Source organism: Mustelus asterias, chromosome 1, assembly GCF_964213995.1.
Source record: "Mustelus asterias chromosome 1, sMusAst1.hap1.1, whole genome shotgun sequence".
NCBI classification, from domain to species: Eukaryota; Metazoa; Chordata; class Chondrichthyes; order Carcharhiniformes; family Triakidae; genus Mustelus; species Mustelus asterias.
The window spans coordinates 28,725,191-28,741,257 of NC_135801.1; the positions used below are offsets into that span (position 1 = coordinate 28,725,191).

The 16,067-nt window shown below is 41.1% G+C and overlaps 1 protein-coding gene across 8 annotated transcripts in view; it reads left to right on the forward strand.

Annotated features, from left to right (window-relative positions):
• elmod2 (ELMO/CED-12 domain containing 2) overlaps nucleotides 1-10,905 on the forward strand; it is a 23,181-nt gene extending 12,276 nt beyond the window's left edge. For all 8 annotated transcript variants that reach the window (XM_078210707.1, XM_078210726.1, XM_078210716.1 and 5 more), the window contains 5 exons: nucleotides 3,683-3,812; nucleotides 4,779-4,912; nucleotides 5,871-5,939; nucleotides 6,912-7,045; nucleotides 9,217-10,905. In XM_078210707.1, the coding sequence (XP_078066833.1) occupies nucleotides 3,683-3,812; nucleotides 4,779-4,912; nucleotides 5,871-5,939; nucleotides 6,912-7,045; nucleotides 9,217-9,368 (619 nt within the window). In that variant the 3' untranslated portion in view covers nucleotides 9,369-10,905. The remainder of the gene's footprint in view (nucleotides 1-3,682; nucleotides 3,813-4,778; nucleotides 4,913-5,870; nucleotides 5,940-6,911; nucleotides 7,046-9,216) is intronic.
• The last annotated feature ends 5,162 nt before the right edge of the window (nucleotides 10,906-16,067 follow it).

The following is a 16,067-nucleotide window of genomic DNA, read 5'->3' on the forward strand; positions in this document are numbered from 1 at the left end:
GGTGACCTTTTGAGAGAAATGTTATCTGTTTCCCTTCCCACAGTTGCTATCTGACCTGCCAACTTTTTCCAGCATTTTCTTCTTCTGATTCTATCTGCACATTTTCCAGCAGCAGCCACTGGTTGGGAATCAGAAGTGGGAATCTTCTCTGTCTTTGTTTTTCTGAATTGCTGCATTGTAAAGATTGACTAACTTGGCACAAAGCAGGGATTGAAGCATGTGTCTCAACAGCAGAGCTAACATTGCAATAACTCCCAAAGCTTTATTTACCACCTTCCATTTTTCTCCCAGTCTTCGAATAGAATCTCTACAGTGCAGAAGGAGGCCATTCGGTCCATCGAGCCTGTACCGACTCTCCAAAAGAGTATCTCACCCAGGCCCTATCCCCGTCGCCCCACATATTTGCCTCACGAATCCCCCTAACCTACAATCTTGGGACACTAAGAGGCAATTGAGCATGGCTGATCAATCTATGCACATCTTTGGATTGTGGGAGGAAACTGGAGCACCCGGACATGCCAACACAAGGAGAATGTGCAAACTCCACACACACATCCAAGGCCAGAGTTGGACCTGGTCCCTGATGCTGTGAAACAGCAGTGATAATTACTGTCCCATCGTGCCGCCCACAAGTTTCCTAAAGCCATCTCCTTTTTATAAAAGGAATGGATTCTTTGGTGATCAGCATCCATGGATGCCACTCACCCTCTGTACCTTACCCAAATGGCTGTTCATTATGTAAACCTAGATAGTGATTGCCGGGAATTTATTTGACCATGGGACCATTACAGCTTGCCTGACATCCTAACATTACTGCACATGTCACTGAATAATAATGAGAAATGTGGCCAGTCTTCCCTCTCCAACACGGAGGCGCCAAGGCCAATTGTCGCACTTCTACCATTATCACAGACCCAAGTACTGCTATTTCAACTTGAAACCTGAATTAGAATGAAGTAAACTTTGACACTCAAGTCCTTGATTATGAAATGCATTATTAAGTAAACCTTGTTGTAATGAACCCTGGCATTACATCAGCCAAAAATAACAATTGGCTAACACACTTAAAATATGCCTGCTTACCTGAATTTGCTTTCTGAAGAGTTTCACCCACCATTTCAACTTCAGATGTTTTAAAGTCACAACTTAGCTAGTGTGTCTTCTTTCAACCATGAAGGAAGTTATTAGTGTGGTAACCAACTATTATTGCAATTAATGAGCTCCAGTATTTTCAACTACACTTAATTCACATCCTTAATTTTGAACAATCCAGATGAACATAATGGAAAGTGGCGGTTACTTGGCTGCCTGGTTGGTTACTTCATTGTTGGGTGAGCCCCAGCCCTTGTGGATCATCTCCATTGGTGGCATTTGATGGGGAAACAGGCGTGCAGGCAATTGGGTCTTGGAACATTCATTACCAATGCTGAGTTGTTGACTTGACTTCAGCTTTTGCGGGAGGCTCGATAAGTTCTCCACATAGAGATACAATTAGAGGGTGAGTCACAAGGAAATTGTAGACCTATTAATTTAACATCTGTTGTGGGAAAGTTACTGGCAGCTGTAATTAGGAGGAGAGTGACCGAGTACTTGGACAAGTGTGAACAAATCAAAGAGAGCCAACATGGATTCGTAAAGAGAAAGTCAGTTGAATTTTTTGAGAGGTAACATAGCAGAAAAGGGATTGCCCGTGGGTATCGTTTATATTGACTTCCAGAAGCCATTTGCAAAGGTTCCACACCATTGATTGTTAACAAAATTGAACGTGCATAAAATAGAAAATATTCTATTGGCGTGAGAAGGAAATTACTTACACAGTGGGTGACTGAGGATAAGGATAAAGGGTTTGCATTTTAATTGACAAAATGTTGCTAGTAGTGCCTCTCGGGAATATGTACTGGGGCATTGGCTTTTCACTATTGTTATGAAGCAGAGAGTTGATCTCCTTTCTGAGAACTAACACCTAACCATTCAAAGAGGAGTACCTCACATCATAATCTGTTAAAAGTGTATATGAAGTGGTACGATCTGCTCTTCAGCAACTTTTTGTGGTTATATCAAAAATAATTCCCTGACACACACTAAAAGAAAATACAAATAACACTTTATTTATCTAACTAACTGTTAACAAACAGAATGAAACACGATTCTAGTGGAATGCTGTTTAGATAAATACAATTCCCACTTATTAACAAAAAAATAATTTTTAGTCACTCTCTAAATTACAACCAGGTTTGTTGTCTTCTGGAATCTTCTGATCTTCTCTGTTGATTTCTTCTGTCTGCAACCTCTGTCTTCTTTTGGTATCTTTGCTATTCAGATGGTGCTTTCGTTTAAGACATAAATACAGCTATGAGAGCCAGCAAGTCTCTCTCTCTCGAGCTGTGAGTGGTGGCAGGTGCTTTCCCCGTTTGTCTCACTGCCACCCTGTCTCTTATACCCCTGATGACATATCAATGTAGGATTGGTTCCCGGTTGCCAAAACCATCAATTTCAAATTCAATAGGTGCTTGGATCTAAGTGCCTAATTTATAGAACATTGAACAGTACAGCACAGTACAGGCCCTTCGGCCCATGATGTTGTGCCGAACCTTTTCCGAAACCAAGATCAAGCTATCCCACTCCCTATCATTCTAGTATGCTCCATGTGCCTATCCAATAACCGCTTGAAAGTTCCTAAAGTGTCCGACTCCACTATCACAGCAGGCAGTCCATTCCACACCCCAACCACTCTGAGTAAAGAACCTACCTCGTACATTCCTCCTATATCTTCCACCACGAACCTTCTAGTTATGGCCCCTAGTAACAGCTACATCCACCCGGGGAAATAGTCTCTGTACGTCCACTCTATCTATCCCCCTCATCATCTTATAAACCTCTATTAAGTCGCCTTTCAACCTCCTCTGCTCTAAAGAGAAAAGCCCTAGCTCCCTCAAGTTTACACAGAGAAAAATAAAGATTGGTGCATACGTATAGTGTGAAGATAGATATTGAAATATGAAAATCCTTACATTTTTGTAATTGTTTAAAAAGTTTTATTTTAAAAGATGTGGTGATTAATCATAATGGAAACTTTAACCAACATTCCACATATTTGTCAGGGCCAGATTGGTTGCTCAGCAGTAGTTATTACTCGCGTCCTATGGACATAACTGATAGACTGGGTCCTTGGCAGGTGGTGAGGGAGCCAACAAGAGGAAAAAGCCCTTATCCTCTCCAATCTACCTGTTGCAGATGAATCTATTTATGACAGTATTGATATGAGTGACAACTGCACAGTCCTTGTGGAGACAAAGTCGCATCTTTACATTGAGGACCCTCCATCATGTGTAGCACTACCAGTATGTTAAACGGACTAGATTTAAAACTGATCTAGCAACTCAAAAACTGGGTGTCCGTCAATACGTGGGGTTACAAGGAAAGGGCCTGGGTAAGATGCTCTGTCAGAGAGTCGGTTAATCTAAATCCTGAAGTGACAGTCAGGCACAGGAGGGTAATAACAGTCAACATTGGCAAATCACCATCAAAAACCCCACAGATTGCAAGCTGCTCGAAAAAGATGTATCTGATTTTTCTTTTTTCTTTTTCAATTCCAGTTGTGAAATTACTTGGAGCACTGAGACACAAGATCTTACGTAAAATGGCATTTAAAATTCCTTTATGGATAAATTTTTTTCCTTAGGTTCAAGTTAAATTTACAGACTTGCTTGCTCCAAATCTCTGGCTTTAAAAAACTCTTTGCTGATATAGAAAACCTACGAAAGCAGCCATTCGATTCTTCGAACAAGCAGCATGAAGATATGCTAAAAAAGGTACATTAATTGTATTTGATGTCCCACTGTTTACTTGGGCAACCTTGCCTTGCGAGTCTGCAATATTGTAGGGATTTATTTTGCGAAGGTAAAGGATAAAAATCAGTTGCATTGTTCTTTTCATTATGGCCCAAAATTTGCAGGGGTTTTGATGGTGAACTCCTGGCATTTGTCATCATCATCCCTCTGAATCTGAGCTCAATTTCAGGATTTAGTGCAACTGAGCTTAATGCAGAGATTCTGAAGTTGTGGGATCTGTCATCATGGGATACCTACTTCTCTCCTGTTTTGCTGAAGTGAAATAACTTGCTGGGAAGGACATTTCATTTGGAAAGGATATATTGTGCACTGTTCCAAAAATTATTCCACTGGGTTCAAAGCAGAGGATGGAATCATTTTCCAGGGGTTTTTTTTGCTGGCAATGCACTGATATTAGGCAGCCATTTGAAACAAGTTTTAAGAGAATAATGCGTCATTTATTTTGCGAGTGTTTTTAAAGGTGAGTGCCATTTGTATTTTTATAATCGTTTTTTCTCCTTATGGGCATAAAAAATCTTGAAATTCTTCTTGGATGAAAAATGGCAACTTTATTCAAGCAAAGAATCAGTGGAGCATAGGAACAGGAGAAGGCCATTCAGTCTCTTGAGCCCACTCCGCCATTCAATAAGATCATGGCTGATCTGTGGCCTAAATCCTTGTACCTGCCCTAGGCCCATATCCTTTGGTACCCCTGCTCAGTAAAAAATTGTCTATCTCAGACCTGGTGTGATTGAGCAAATAATTGTCTCTCTGGAACTATTCCATTGTCACCCACTTGTCATCAGCCTTGAAACAGAAGCAATTCTCTGTAACCCCTCCATGTTCCTTTAATAATTACAATTTGAGCTAAGAATCTTTTCAGTTGTAGTTTCCTTGTTCGGTGTATCGTCACATTTGTTATTTACTTCTTTCTTCTGTGACTTTTAGTTGTGGAATTTGCTGATGCCTCATGTGCACCTGGAGTCGAGAATCACCAAACAATGGGGTGACATTGGGTTTCAAGGTGATGATCCTAAAACTGACTTCAGAGGCATGGGAATGCTGGGGTTACACAATCTAGTGTAAGTTTTCGTAGAGTATACTCGTAGCCCCAAATATTTTTAACACATCGGTTAAGTAGCATACTGATCTGTAATTTATGTTCTGACATCTATTGAAAAAATTGCCCTGCTATGGAGTTCTTGCACTCCAAAACATAATTTTTTGGCCTCCGCGTGCAGCTCCATCCACGACGGGCGGCCAGGGAAAGCTGGCGAGAGGAAGACTGATACCAGTATGTCCACTTCAACAATCACCTGATCTGATTATTTTTACATCTTGGAATCCCTTCTGTTTAAAATCCTTAACTTTTCCTTTCTTAATATAGCCTCAAGGTTAAACTTCTGTGCACGACAAAACTATGAGTATGGGGGAAGTTAAAATGGGACAGAGTGCAGGGTTTCCCAATTGTGCTGTGCTGCACTTGCACAGGCCACTTTTAATCCTGGGGTTTTGGGAGGCTTGCGACCTCCACCACAAGCATTCAAGCTAGTAAAATTAGGCCATATGTGTTTCTAAAGTATCTCGCTATGTAAGGTTCGTGCAGTGAGTTGATATGTTAGAGTACCTTTATCAATCTCCTCATCAAACTTATTTAACGGCAAAAGACTTGATTGGTTGTGATTTTCTTTTTGTGTGGAGAGGTGCTCCGAGCAAAGCTGAATTGATGGAAATATGCTTTGATGGCAGGGTAGACATTTTGTTCATGAGAGGCCAAGGGTGACAATTTTTATTGTTAGAATTATTTAGCTTCCTGAATATCTACTATTATTTAAAAGTCCTGGTACGTTGATTGCCTTTGATAAACCTGGGAAAGCAAAGTTTCGCCTTATTTGTTCTGATTTAAAAAATGTGTTGCAATTGATTTTTCCTAGTGCCGATTGTTTGGAGGTACGAGGTGTTTTGCTCCATAGTGACAGGCTAAACTCAGATTTTGAATGGCATGTGCACTTTTTAATTTGTTATCGTTAAAACTTTTAGATTCTTTGGAGACCACTACACAGAAACAGCTCGCCAGACTCTTTCACATTCAACTCACCCCAAGATAGGGTAAGTGAAAGTATATTAAGTTGTTTTTACACCACCACATTCATTTTATAAAGAAAAGACTAACAAAGATATATGTTAACTCTTTGGCCATGATGGCACCTCACTTTCAAAGGAGCAAGAAAGCTCCATCTAAATATCAGCTAAAATATAAAACTAGCAGCACTGATTTCTTACAAAGCTTTCAGCTGAGCTGTGAGCAAATTTTTGAACAACCTCAATTGTAAAAGCAGATATGATTTTATGAAATCCTGCTTTTCAGTTTGGTTTTAAGTGGAAGACCAGATGCTGGATGAACTACATTTTTAAAGAAGGAAAAGAATAAAATCTTGAATTACAACTGCCAGTTTAGTCATTGGATGGTCATCAAATTTGGGGTGTGGATCCTTGCTATAGATTTATCATTCAATTTGGAGGTGATCAGGTCATACTCTAGGTGTCTGGCAATGGGCATTTCCATTTATTCTGATTTAATTGTTTTAATTCAATAGACCAAATGAACAGAATAATTCAACTGTTTTCACTAGAACTCTGGGGACAGGAGTTATTAAAGTTGAATTATTTTATCAACCAGTGTATGTAAACAGAGCCACTAAGGATTGGAGTGGAAACATGATATAAAGTCTCGAATGCATAGGAAATGTGCTAGCAAAATTACGATTAAAAATCTCGTTTATCATGTAAAATAAAACATAAAAGGTTGACAATGCTTCAGCAGTTCTGGCAATACGTATGGAGAGAGAAACAGAGTTGAGGTTTCAGGCTGTCAGCCTTTCAACGGAACATCAAAAATCTCTTAATGGTTAGATGGATGTTAGCCCTTTTCAATTTCTACTTTGTCCAGAAAGTGACTTGTGTTAAACTGCTTGTTTCAAAAATGAAAAATATTTTTCTTTTGTAAGTTTTAGAACATAGTCATGAGATTTAAATCAGTTTGACAGTTAAAGCTACGATACGTTATATTCACGATTCCAGATATTCCTATGCTATTGTCGGAATAAATCTCACTGAAATGGCTTATAGTATGATGAAGAGTGGCTTACTAAAGACTCATTTCTACAACCTGGTTCCTGGAGTTCCACAGTTGCAACATTTCCATCAGTTTTATTGTAAGTATTTTAAAATATTTCCTTTCCACAGCTAATGCTTGCTTCTCGTTAGTGCAGAATACATTCTGTTTGAGAAATTGCTATGATTATTTTCATAGTTATCAATGTCAGATCTCCAATTTCGTATGAACTGTTTGAAATTAAATTATTCCCTGTGGTCAATTTAAGTCAGCTGTATAAAAAATAATGCCTGACATGAGACTCCCGAAACAAACACTCTGCTCGGAGCTTCGGCATGGGAACCAAGCCTAAGAGGGCAGAGAAAATGCTTCAATGCGCTCAAAGCCTCCGTGCAAAAGTGCAACATCCCCACCAACACCAAGGAATTCCTGGCCAAGACCACCCAAAGTGGGGGGGGAGAAGCATCTGGGAAGAAGCTGAACATCTCAAGTTCCATCGCTGAGAGCAAGGTGAAACCAAGCATTGACAGTGAAAGCAGCATGTGGCTACCCAGGCCCCTGCCTGCCCACCCACCCACCCACTTCTCCAACTGCCGTCTGCCCCACCTGTGATGGAGGCTGTAGGTCAGCATTGAATCCTCAGTCACCTCCTCAGTCCTAAGCTCATTTTTAGTGTGGAAGCAAGTCATCCTCGACTTTGCAGGACTGCCTTAGAAGATAGAAAATAGTTAATTTCTAGCAATAGTAATTATCTGACAGCTGCAGCGTATTCCTATCCCCTGTGGTAATATATCGGACTTACTTTTGCAGCGTATCTCTCTATTCCTATGATGACTGACTGCAACATTTCTCTGTCCCTAAAGTGATGTATACGACTGAAACACATTCCTTTCATGGTTCACAATACATTTGCCAAATGATACCCCCTCTGATGCTTCAGAATCATGAATTCAAACCTCTCCAGAGCAGCTGGTGAAATCTAAATTAAATTAATGGATAAATCTGGAATACAATGCAAGTCTCATTAAGAATGGTCAAGAAATTACAAAATTGTCATTAAAATCCCATCTAGTTCATGAAAGACCTTTATAGAGGAGGAAATCTCCCATCCTTATCTAGCTTGACCTGCATGTGACTCCAGATTCACAGCTACCCTTTGAAATGGCATAAAACATCACTCAACGGCGTCAAAATGCTACAGTGAAAAGTAAAGCATTGAATACCTACACCTCATGGACTGCAGAGGTTCAAGAAGGTCATCCACCACCATCTTCTCAGGGGCAATAAGGAATGGGCAGCAAATGCCGGCCTTGCCAGTGACACTCTTGTGCCAAGAATGAATATTTAAAAAAAGCTTTGATGAAAGTTTAAAATACATTTTATACTAAAGAACTTTGGCTTGATAGATTAATGAAATACTTCCCTTCAGTCCGCCTACCCATTCTTCAGTCTTTCCACAGCTGAAGTGAGCATCTGTTCGTCCACAAAAATACAGCAGAAGCAACCTTGCAGATTAGTCATCAACATTAGTTTGCCATAAAGTAAAATCTTTCCCATTGCTGTTTAGCTATCTATGCCGTTTGAGCTTTGCTATTAAATTAATAGATTATTTTTATTGTATATTATGCAATATGTGCAGTATTTGCATAAATATTATTTGGTGGTCATTAACCCATTATTAATGAGCATGTTTGTTTATATCTTTTAAATATAGAAAAAGCATTACTTAATGTTTAGTAATATACATTCCTATTGCTCCAACTATTTTGGAGACCCTATTGAATCAGATATTTTACTTAAACATAGTACATATGGGCTGATTTTGTGGCATTCCAACCCTGCAGTGGTTTAAAACACCATTTGCTTATAATACTTTCCAGTATAATTCAGTAAGTAGTGCTTTCAGACAGTTTGCTATATCATAGACACTATATAAATGCAAGTTATTGTTGTAATTTGATGACTGGCTCAAAATTACATTCTTCTTTTGTTCCCAGTGATAGATCTTGGGCAAAACTTGAATTTCCTTTAAAGCTCTCTCGTATTTTCTTAAACCATTGTTTAATCTGTCCTCTTGTAATTCAAATGTTGAATGCAAATAACACATCTGAACCACAGCACCAGGGAATTGTACAGATTTTTAGGCAGTTAGTTAGGCCTGCAAGTGAGAACATACAGACTTTTCTTTTGGTCATGGTAAATATACAGGATGGAAGAGAAGCATTGTGATACAGCCAGACTTCATGAATAATAGTTTCCATCTTGTTTTAGGTTACCTAATGTACGAGTTTGATCAATTCTGGTTTAAGGAGGAGCCATCGAGCATCATGGAATTCAACCTCTACAGAGAACAATTTCATGGAAGAATAAAACAACTCTTACAAGATCCCAAAACAGGGCTTAAACTGAATTTCAACAAATAGACAGCAAATTGCATGAAACCTATGATGTGGCACTTGGAATTAATAGGAAGATGTGAGTTTATGCAGTGGATCCATGATTTTCAATCGAGTTTTTACTTGTAAATAGAAGCCTATTAATAACATTATGTGACTGAAATTCAGGATGTGTTCATTTTCAATATAAATATACCATCAAATTGTTTCAGGTTGCCTTGTGTTTGATAGCATAAATACGGATAACCTATTTATAGTGACATCCATAAAGTAGTAATTGAAATGGTGCTTCATTCTGGAAGGAACCATTTGAAATGTATATAAATTTGAGAGATCTTCAGTTTTCTCTTTGGAGTATGTAATGTAACATAAATTTATCCCTTCAAAAACATTTTTTAGTTTGTCTTTGTTATTGCTGCTACATGCAGTTTCATGAACATTGTCGATAAAATTTTAAAGCTGAGTTTGTGTTGAATCGTCACCCAGCCCTTTTAATTTACTGCAGTTAAATAGCAAATAGGGTTACTTGGGAGTAATTACAAGACTGTAATCTCACGAGCAAAGCTTGAATGGTTTAGCTACACCTGAATGTCATTCGAACAATGAGATTACTGTTGTGGAACCTCATTTCACAAGTCTGTTATTTGTAATGAAATACATGGGAGTTAGAGGGCACCAGGTCACACGGCAGACTTCACCGAGACATTCATTCTGTGTATTTCACATTGTTGAAAGGTTGATGTCTGTGTGTGAGATGCAGAGCTAAATTTTCCAGCAATAACCTGTTTTAATCTGACTACAGTAAATAACAAAAAGTTCTAAAGTAGCAATTGACATATTCAATTAAGAATCTGACTTGTTTTCAGAAAAAAAATCCTTGTGTATTATTCAAACATGTTCTTGATTCCTAATTAATTTTATAGTGATTACATTATGAAACAATCTTCCCACAAGAACACCATAGTCTATGAATTACTTGTAGTTTATTAATGAGTTCAAATTGTTGACAATCTTGCTTGTACAATTAAACTGAGGTCCATTTGAGGTGCGTCCCTTTAATTTGTGTTTTGTTGTTTAAATTGAGTGTATTGTATGTTAACTGATACAGTAACAGCGCCTCACATCATTTTCCACAATGGAAAATTAATTCTACCAAAAAATATTTTTTAAATATAGAGATTATTGAGCAAATCCACAATTAGTGTTATAGTCAGCGCAGTATTTGAAGAGGCACAAGGAAAAATGAGCCTCGTCTCACTCAGGAAAGCAAAGTAGGATTTGTTTTTCCACACACTGTTCCTGCTTTTTACCGAGGATCCCTTATTGTATGATCGGCAGTGAAAAGTTTTATATTTATTGCTGGTGATTATTCTGGATTAAACATTCATTGCTGAGTGTCAAGTTAATTGGATGGAATGGTTTTTTTCAGAAAGATATTCTACGATATTTGAAGTTTATATAGATTTCTACTGGTTGGCTTTCCATTAAAGAATGGGGATAAGAAGGGTGGGGGGAGATGAAGCTTTATTTTATGAACGTTTGCTGAAATAAATAGTATAACTGCAATTTTGACTCTGTTGTGTTTTTTTAACTTTGTTACTCATTGTGTGTGTATTGTACACTCTTATGACCAGCCCCAGGTGAGGCCCCCCAATAGTTGTTGATCCGGGCAAGATCCCTCGGTTTCTATCACTGTCCAACCAGAATATCAAATTGTTGCAAATCTGGGTGTCAGGATGGTAACCAGTTCCATGTCTTTATTCAACCCACCTTTTGCTGGCAGCAACAAGGTTTAATCTAACAAGGTTCCCTTTCCCTTGGAAACCATTTCCAGACCCAATAGTTGGCCGGGATTCTCCCTAAACTAAGTGCTCAAACAGACGGGAAAACTGGAGAATTTCCTGCCCATTTTTTGGGCGTACTTACCTGAATGAATCTCGACACTGCATCACCGAGTGCCTCAAACTGATTCGCACTGAAAAGTGGGGGGCGCCCACTCTGATCTCACCCCCTTGGGCAGTACCAAGGTGCCCTTTGGGCAGTGCCAGGATGCCAGGCTGGCACTGCCCAAAGAGCACCCCTTTACTCCGCGACTTCCCAAGGGATCCTCAGCGGTGTCTGTCCCCACCAGCGGGGTGAGGGCGCCTTTCCCTGTTAGTGGGGAGCAATTGTAAACCGCACTGTTGGGAACCACTTCCGGTGGCGGGGGATGCTAATCAGTTCCATGTCGATTTCCGGCGCCAAGCTGATTGCGCTAAAACAAAGTGCAATCTCGCGACCGGCTGATGCTGGTCATGAATCTCGTGAAAGGCCCCCCCATTGTTGTCCCCCAGCTTGCTGCGCTACTCGAGCAGCGCAGTGGGTTGGGAGAACCCTGGCCATAATGTTTTAAAAAGAGCCAGGCTTTCTTGAGCGAAGATAGAGTAAATGTATTAATGACTTAAAAAGGTAAAGAGAAATAGTAAAAACACGTACATCCACATTCATAGAAATAAGAATTTAGTACAATGGTAAGTAAACACAAATGAAAGGTTTGATTTGCGAGGAGTACATGATGACACCTTGTGGCCATTAAGAATTGATTCCAGTATTGTTAACTTCTGCATGTGAGTAGTTGGTTCTACAATTCAGATGTTCTGCAGTTTAGTAGAGATATTTCAGTTTTCTTTCCTAGCCGCTGATGCTTTTTTGCCAGCTAGTTGACTTGATGTGGAGATGCCGGCATTAGACTGGGGTGGTCACAGTAAGAAGTCTCACAATACCAGGTTAAAGTCCAACAGGTTTATTTGGTAGCACGAGCTTTCTGAGTGCTGCTCCTTCATCAGGTGGGTGAAGAATTGGGTTCACAAACATGGCATATATGTAGACACAGACTCAATTGCAAGATAATGGTTGGAAAGCGAATCTTAACAGGTAATCAAGTCTTTACAGATACAGACAATGTGAGTGGAGAGGGGGTTAAACACAAGATTAAAGAGGTGCAAATTGTCTCAAGCCAGGACAGTTAGTAAGATTTTGCAAGCCATGGGGGTTACAGGTAGTGTGACATGAACCCAAGATCCCGGTTGAGGCTGTCCTCATGTGTGTGGAACTTGGCTATCAGTTTCTACTCGACGATTCTGCGTTGTCGTGTGTCTTGTATCTCCTGCATTTGAAGGAGTTAATGCAGGCGGAGGGTGAAATCTTACCAAAAAATGCCAAGATGTTTCTGGCGAGAAAAGCAGCGTGTTTCCAGAGAAGCCAGATGGTTTTCTCTCCAGATCTTATGACACTGCTGAAAAAATCAAGGGGGCATTTCATGCTGTCATATGGGGGTGGGGTGGGGTTTCAACACACCAGCAAAACCCAGCTGCACTGTGATCAGGGCACAATCTTTATCAGGGATAAACCTTCCCCCTGCCCATTCCCAATCGGAGTCACAGAAACTAGAAGCAGGAGTAGGCCATTCAGCAACTCGAGCCTGCTCCGCCATTCATCTTGACCATGGCTGATCATCAAATTCAATATCCTGAATCCCCCTTCCTCCCATATCCCTTGGTCCATTTAGCCTCGAGAGCTATATCTAATTTCTTCTTGAAATCAAACAACTTTTTGGCCTTAACTACATTTGGTGGTAGTGAATTCACAGATTCACCACCCTCTGGGTGAAGAAATTTCTCCTCACTTCAGTTCTAAAAGGTTTACCCCTTATGCCCAAACTATGACCCCTAGTTCTGGACTCCCCCACCATTGGGAACATTTTTTCTGAATCTACCCTGTCTAGCCCTGTTAGAATTTTAGAACTTTCTATGAGATCCCCTCTCACTCTTCTAAACTCCAGTGAATATAATCCTAACCGACTTCGTCTCTCCTCATATGACAGACCTGCCATTCCAGGAATCAGCCTGGTAAACCTTTGCTGTACTCCCTCTACAGCAAGGACATCCTTCCTCAGATAAGGACACAAACTGCACATAATACTCCAGGTGTGACCTCACCAACACCCTATACAATTGCAGCGAAACATCCCTATCCTTATACTCAAATCCTCTCGCTATGAAAGCCAACATACCATTTGCCACCTGTGCCTGCACGCTTACTTTCACGAGGACTCCAAGGTCTCGTTGAGTATCCACCTCCCTCAATTTACACCATTCGAGTAATAATTTGCTCACACTCCCCCCCCCCCCCCCCCCCACCACCTCCTGATCATCAGTCCCTTCTGCCCACTCATCGCCTCCCCCCTTCCCAGTTGGAGCAGCCACCCACCCTCAAACCCCCCAATGCCTGTCGCCAGAATCCCCTGCTCCTCCATCTGCTCCCAGCCCATAACCACATCTGAATGAATGGTAGATTCACATCTTGGTGAACCTGCTTCTCTGGACTCTAAACATCGATACGCTACGTGGAACAAGCCCAACGTGAATGGTGTCTCCCTGCTTCCTCGTAGTCTGCACGCCGCCGCCACTGTGGAGAATAAAATGTAGGTTTTGCCAGCGCAGCATCACATACCCTCTCACTGGATATGCAGCGAGTGCGAAAGTTCCAGAGTGAGTGCTGATTAATGGCATGCTAATGTATTAAAATGAGCTCTCTGTGGTCCTGTGATGTGTTTCACCAGTCCACTGGCAAGATTGGAACTTGGAAACTCACCAAAGCAAATTGCGCTTTCCAAGCTTTGAGCATGCACCACCATTCCCACAGTGTGTTTCGGCTTAAAATCACCCCCTTGTGTCTATTAGAGGATGGTCACTAAGCTGTTGGCCTAATGCAGACCCAGCTGACTTTTCCAGGGTAAAAGTGGCCCATATGAATTTACTTGATAGATGAGCTGCATGATGTAACTGCAATTGGTACTACCACAGGAACATGTTGTCTCATTGCTGCATCATTCATTCTCAAGATAAATCTCAGCATCAGTATACCTCTGCTGGAATAAGGCTGAAAGGACTAGCTTTGTGTTTAAATTGCTTGATTACCAAATAATTCCATCTATATCAAATGATTCTTAATGGGCATTCTAGTAATGTTGCATGCAAGTTTGAACTCGTTCATGTGATCCTCAGTAGATGCAGAAGTGATGAAGTGGAACATTCGATTTTTAATGGTATAGTGTTTTCTCTCAGAATAATTTCCTGATCTTTGATATCCTTTCACTACCGTTGAGATTAACAGCTTTTCAACTCTTTAAGACAATGTGCTGAATTTCTCTGGCCTACTGGGAGGCAGGCGGGCCGGCATATTGCAGGGGAAATTGTCAGGAGGGGGGAGTGATGTCTTCCTGCAGACATGGCATAGTGCTGGTGACAGGAACCTTAGTGGCATGGTCACACACTGGGTAGCCAATTGAACCACTTCATGCCCCAGTTAAAGGCCACTTCCAATGCAGCCCTCTGGTATTATGCCTGTATAAAGAGGGTCTATCACCTTGGAGGGGCTGTTGTGCCGATTCACTATAGTTAGGATTAAATTATGAAGACAAGTGCCACAAACTTGCACTAAATTGCATGTTTCAGCTAAATAAAGGAGTTGATACTTTCTATTCACTCTATTTCCTATGGTGGGAGTCCAGATCAAGGACCCATAACCTTTAGCACCCTTTAAGGGGGGTTGTCTATTTAAAGGGCACTTCATGGCCCACAGATACCCCCTTTGTTGATGGCTACCTGCAACCTAAAGTGCAGCTTATGTCCCACAACTGCCCTGCTCACCCCACCCCCAATCTAGTTCCTGGTAACGGCTGTTGTCCTGGCAACGGCTGTTGTAAACTAACCTGCAAGCTCTAGCGAGTATCTCAGCCTGATGATGCAGCTCAGCATTGGTTACCACTAGCAGTGTAAGAAGTCTCACAACACCAGGTTAAAGTCCAACAGGTTTATTTGCTACCAAATAAACCTGTTGGACTTTAACCTGGTGTTGTGAGACTTCTTACTGTGCTTACCCCAGTCCAACGCCGGCATCTCCACATCATGACTACCACTAGCAGTGACATTGCTAAGGCTGCTGGGCTCTGGTTGGGCTGGTAGGGCCAAAGGGCAAGCTGCCGTCCTCAATTGGAGCAGGGCCCCTGGGGCTGCCTCTTAATTGGCTGCAAAATGCAGCACCCGACCACTCACCGGACCAGGTTTAAGCTTGTGCTATCACCCCCAACAGCAGGACCTGACCTCCCCCATGGTAAAATGCAGCCCAACGAATCAGTATTATTGAATGGTTGCTAAGGAAATCAAGCTTAGTTCCAAACATTCAATGCTCGGCAAGTTCAGTGACATCATGAAAGAAAAGATCTTGTCCATCAATTTGTCTCCTCCCTACTCTCAACAATCTCATCCCCTGTTTCCCTGCACATTCCTCCAATCACTGCAGCACACTTCACTCTACCACCTTCTCCTTCATACAATGGGCAACTTTAATTCCCACGTTAACTGAGAGATGCAAAAATCTATTGTGTGTTCAAGACAGTTTTCTGGAACATGCCCTTGAACCAGCGACATGACCTTTACAAATGCTGAGGGCATGTTGTGCTCAAAACCAACCAACATCTGTTAAATATATTGGGCAGTATGTGGCACAGTGGTGAGCACTGCTGCCTCACAGCGTCAGGGTCCCAGGTTCAATTCCTGCCTCAAGTCACTGTCTGTGTGGTGTTTGCATGTTCTCCCCATGTCCGCGTGGGTTTGGGTGCTCCGGTTTACTCCCAGTCAAAGTTGTGCGAGTTAGGTTGATTGGCTATGCTAAATTGTCCCTTAG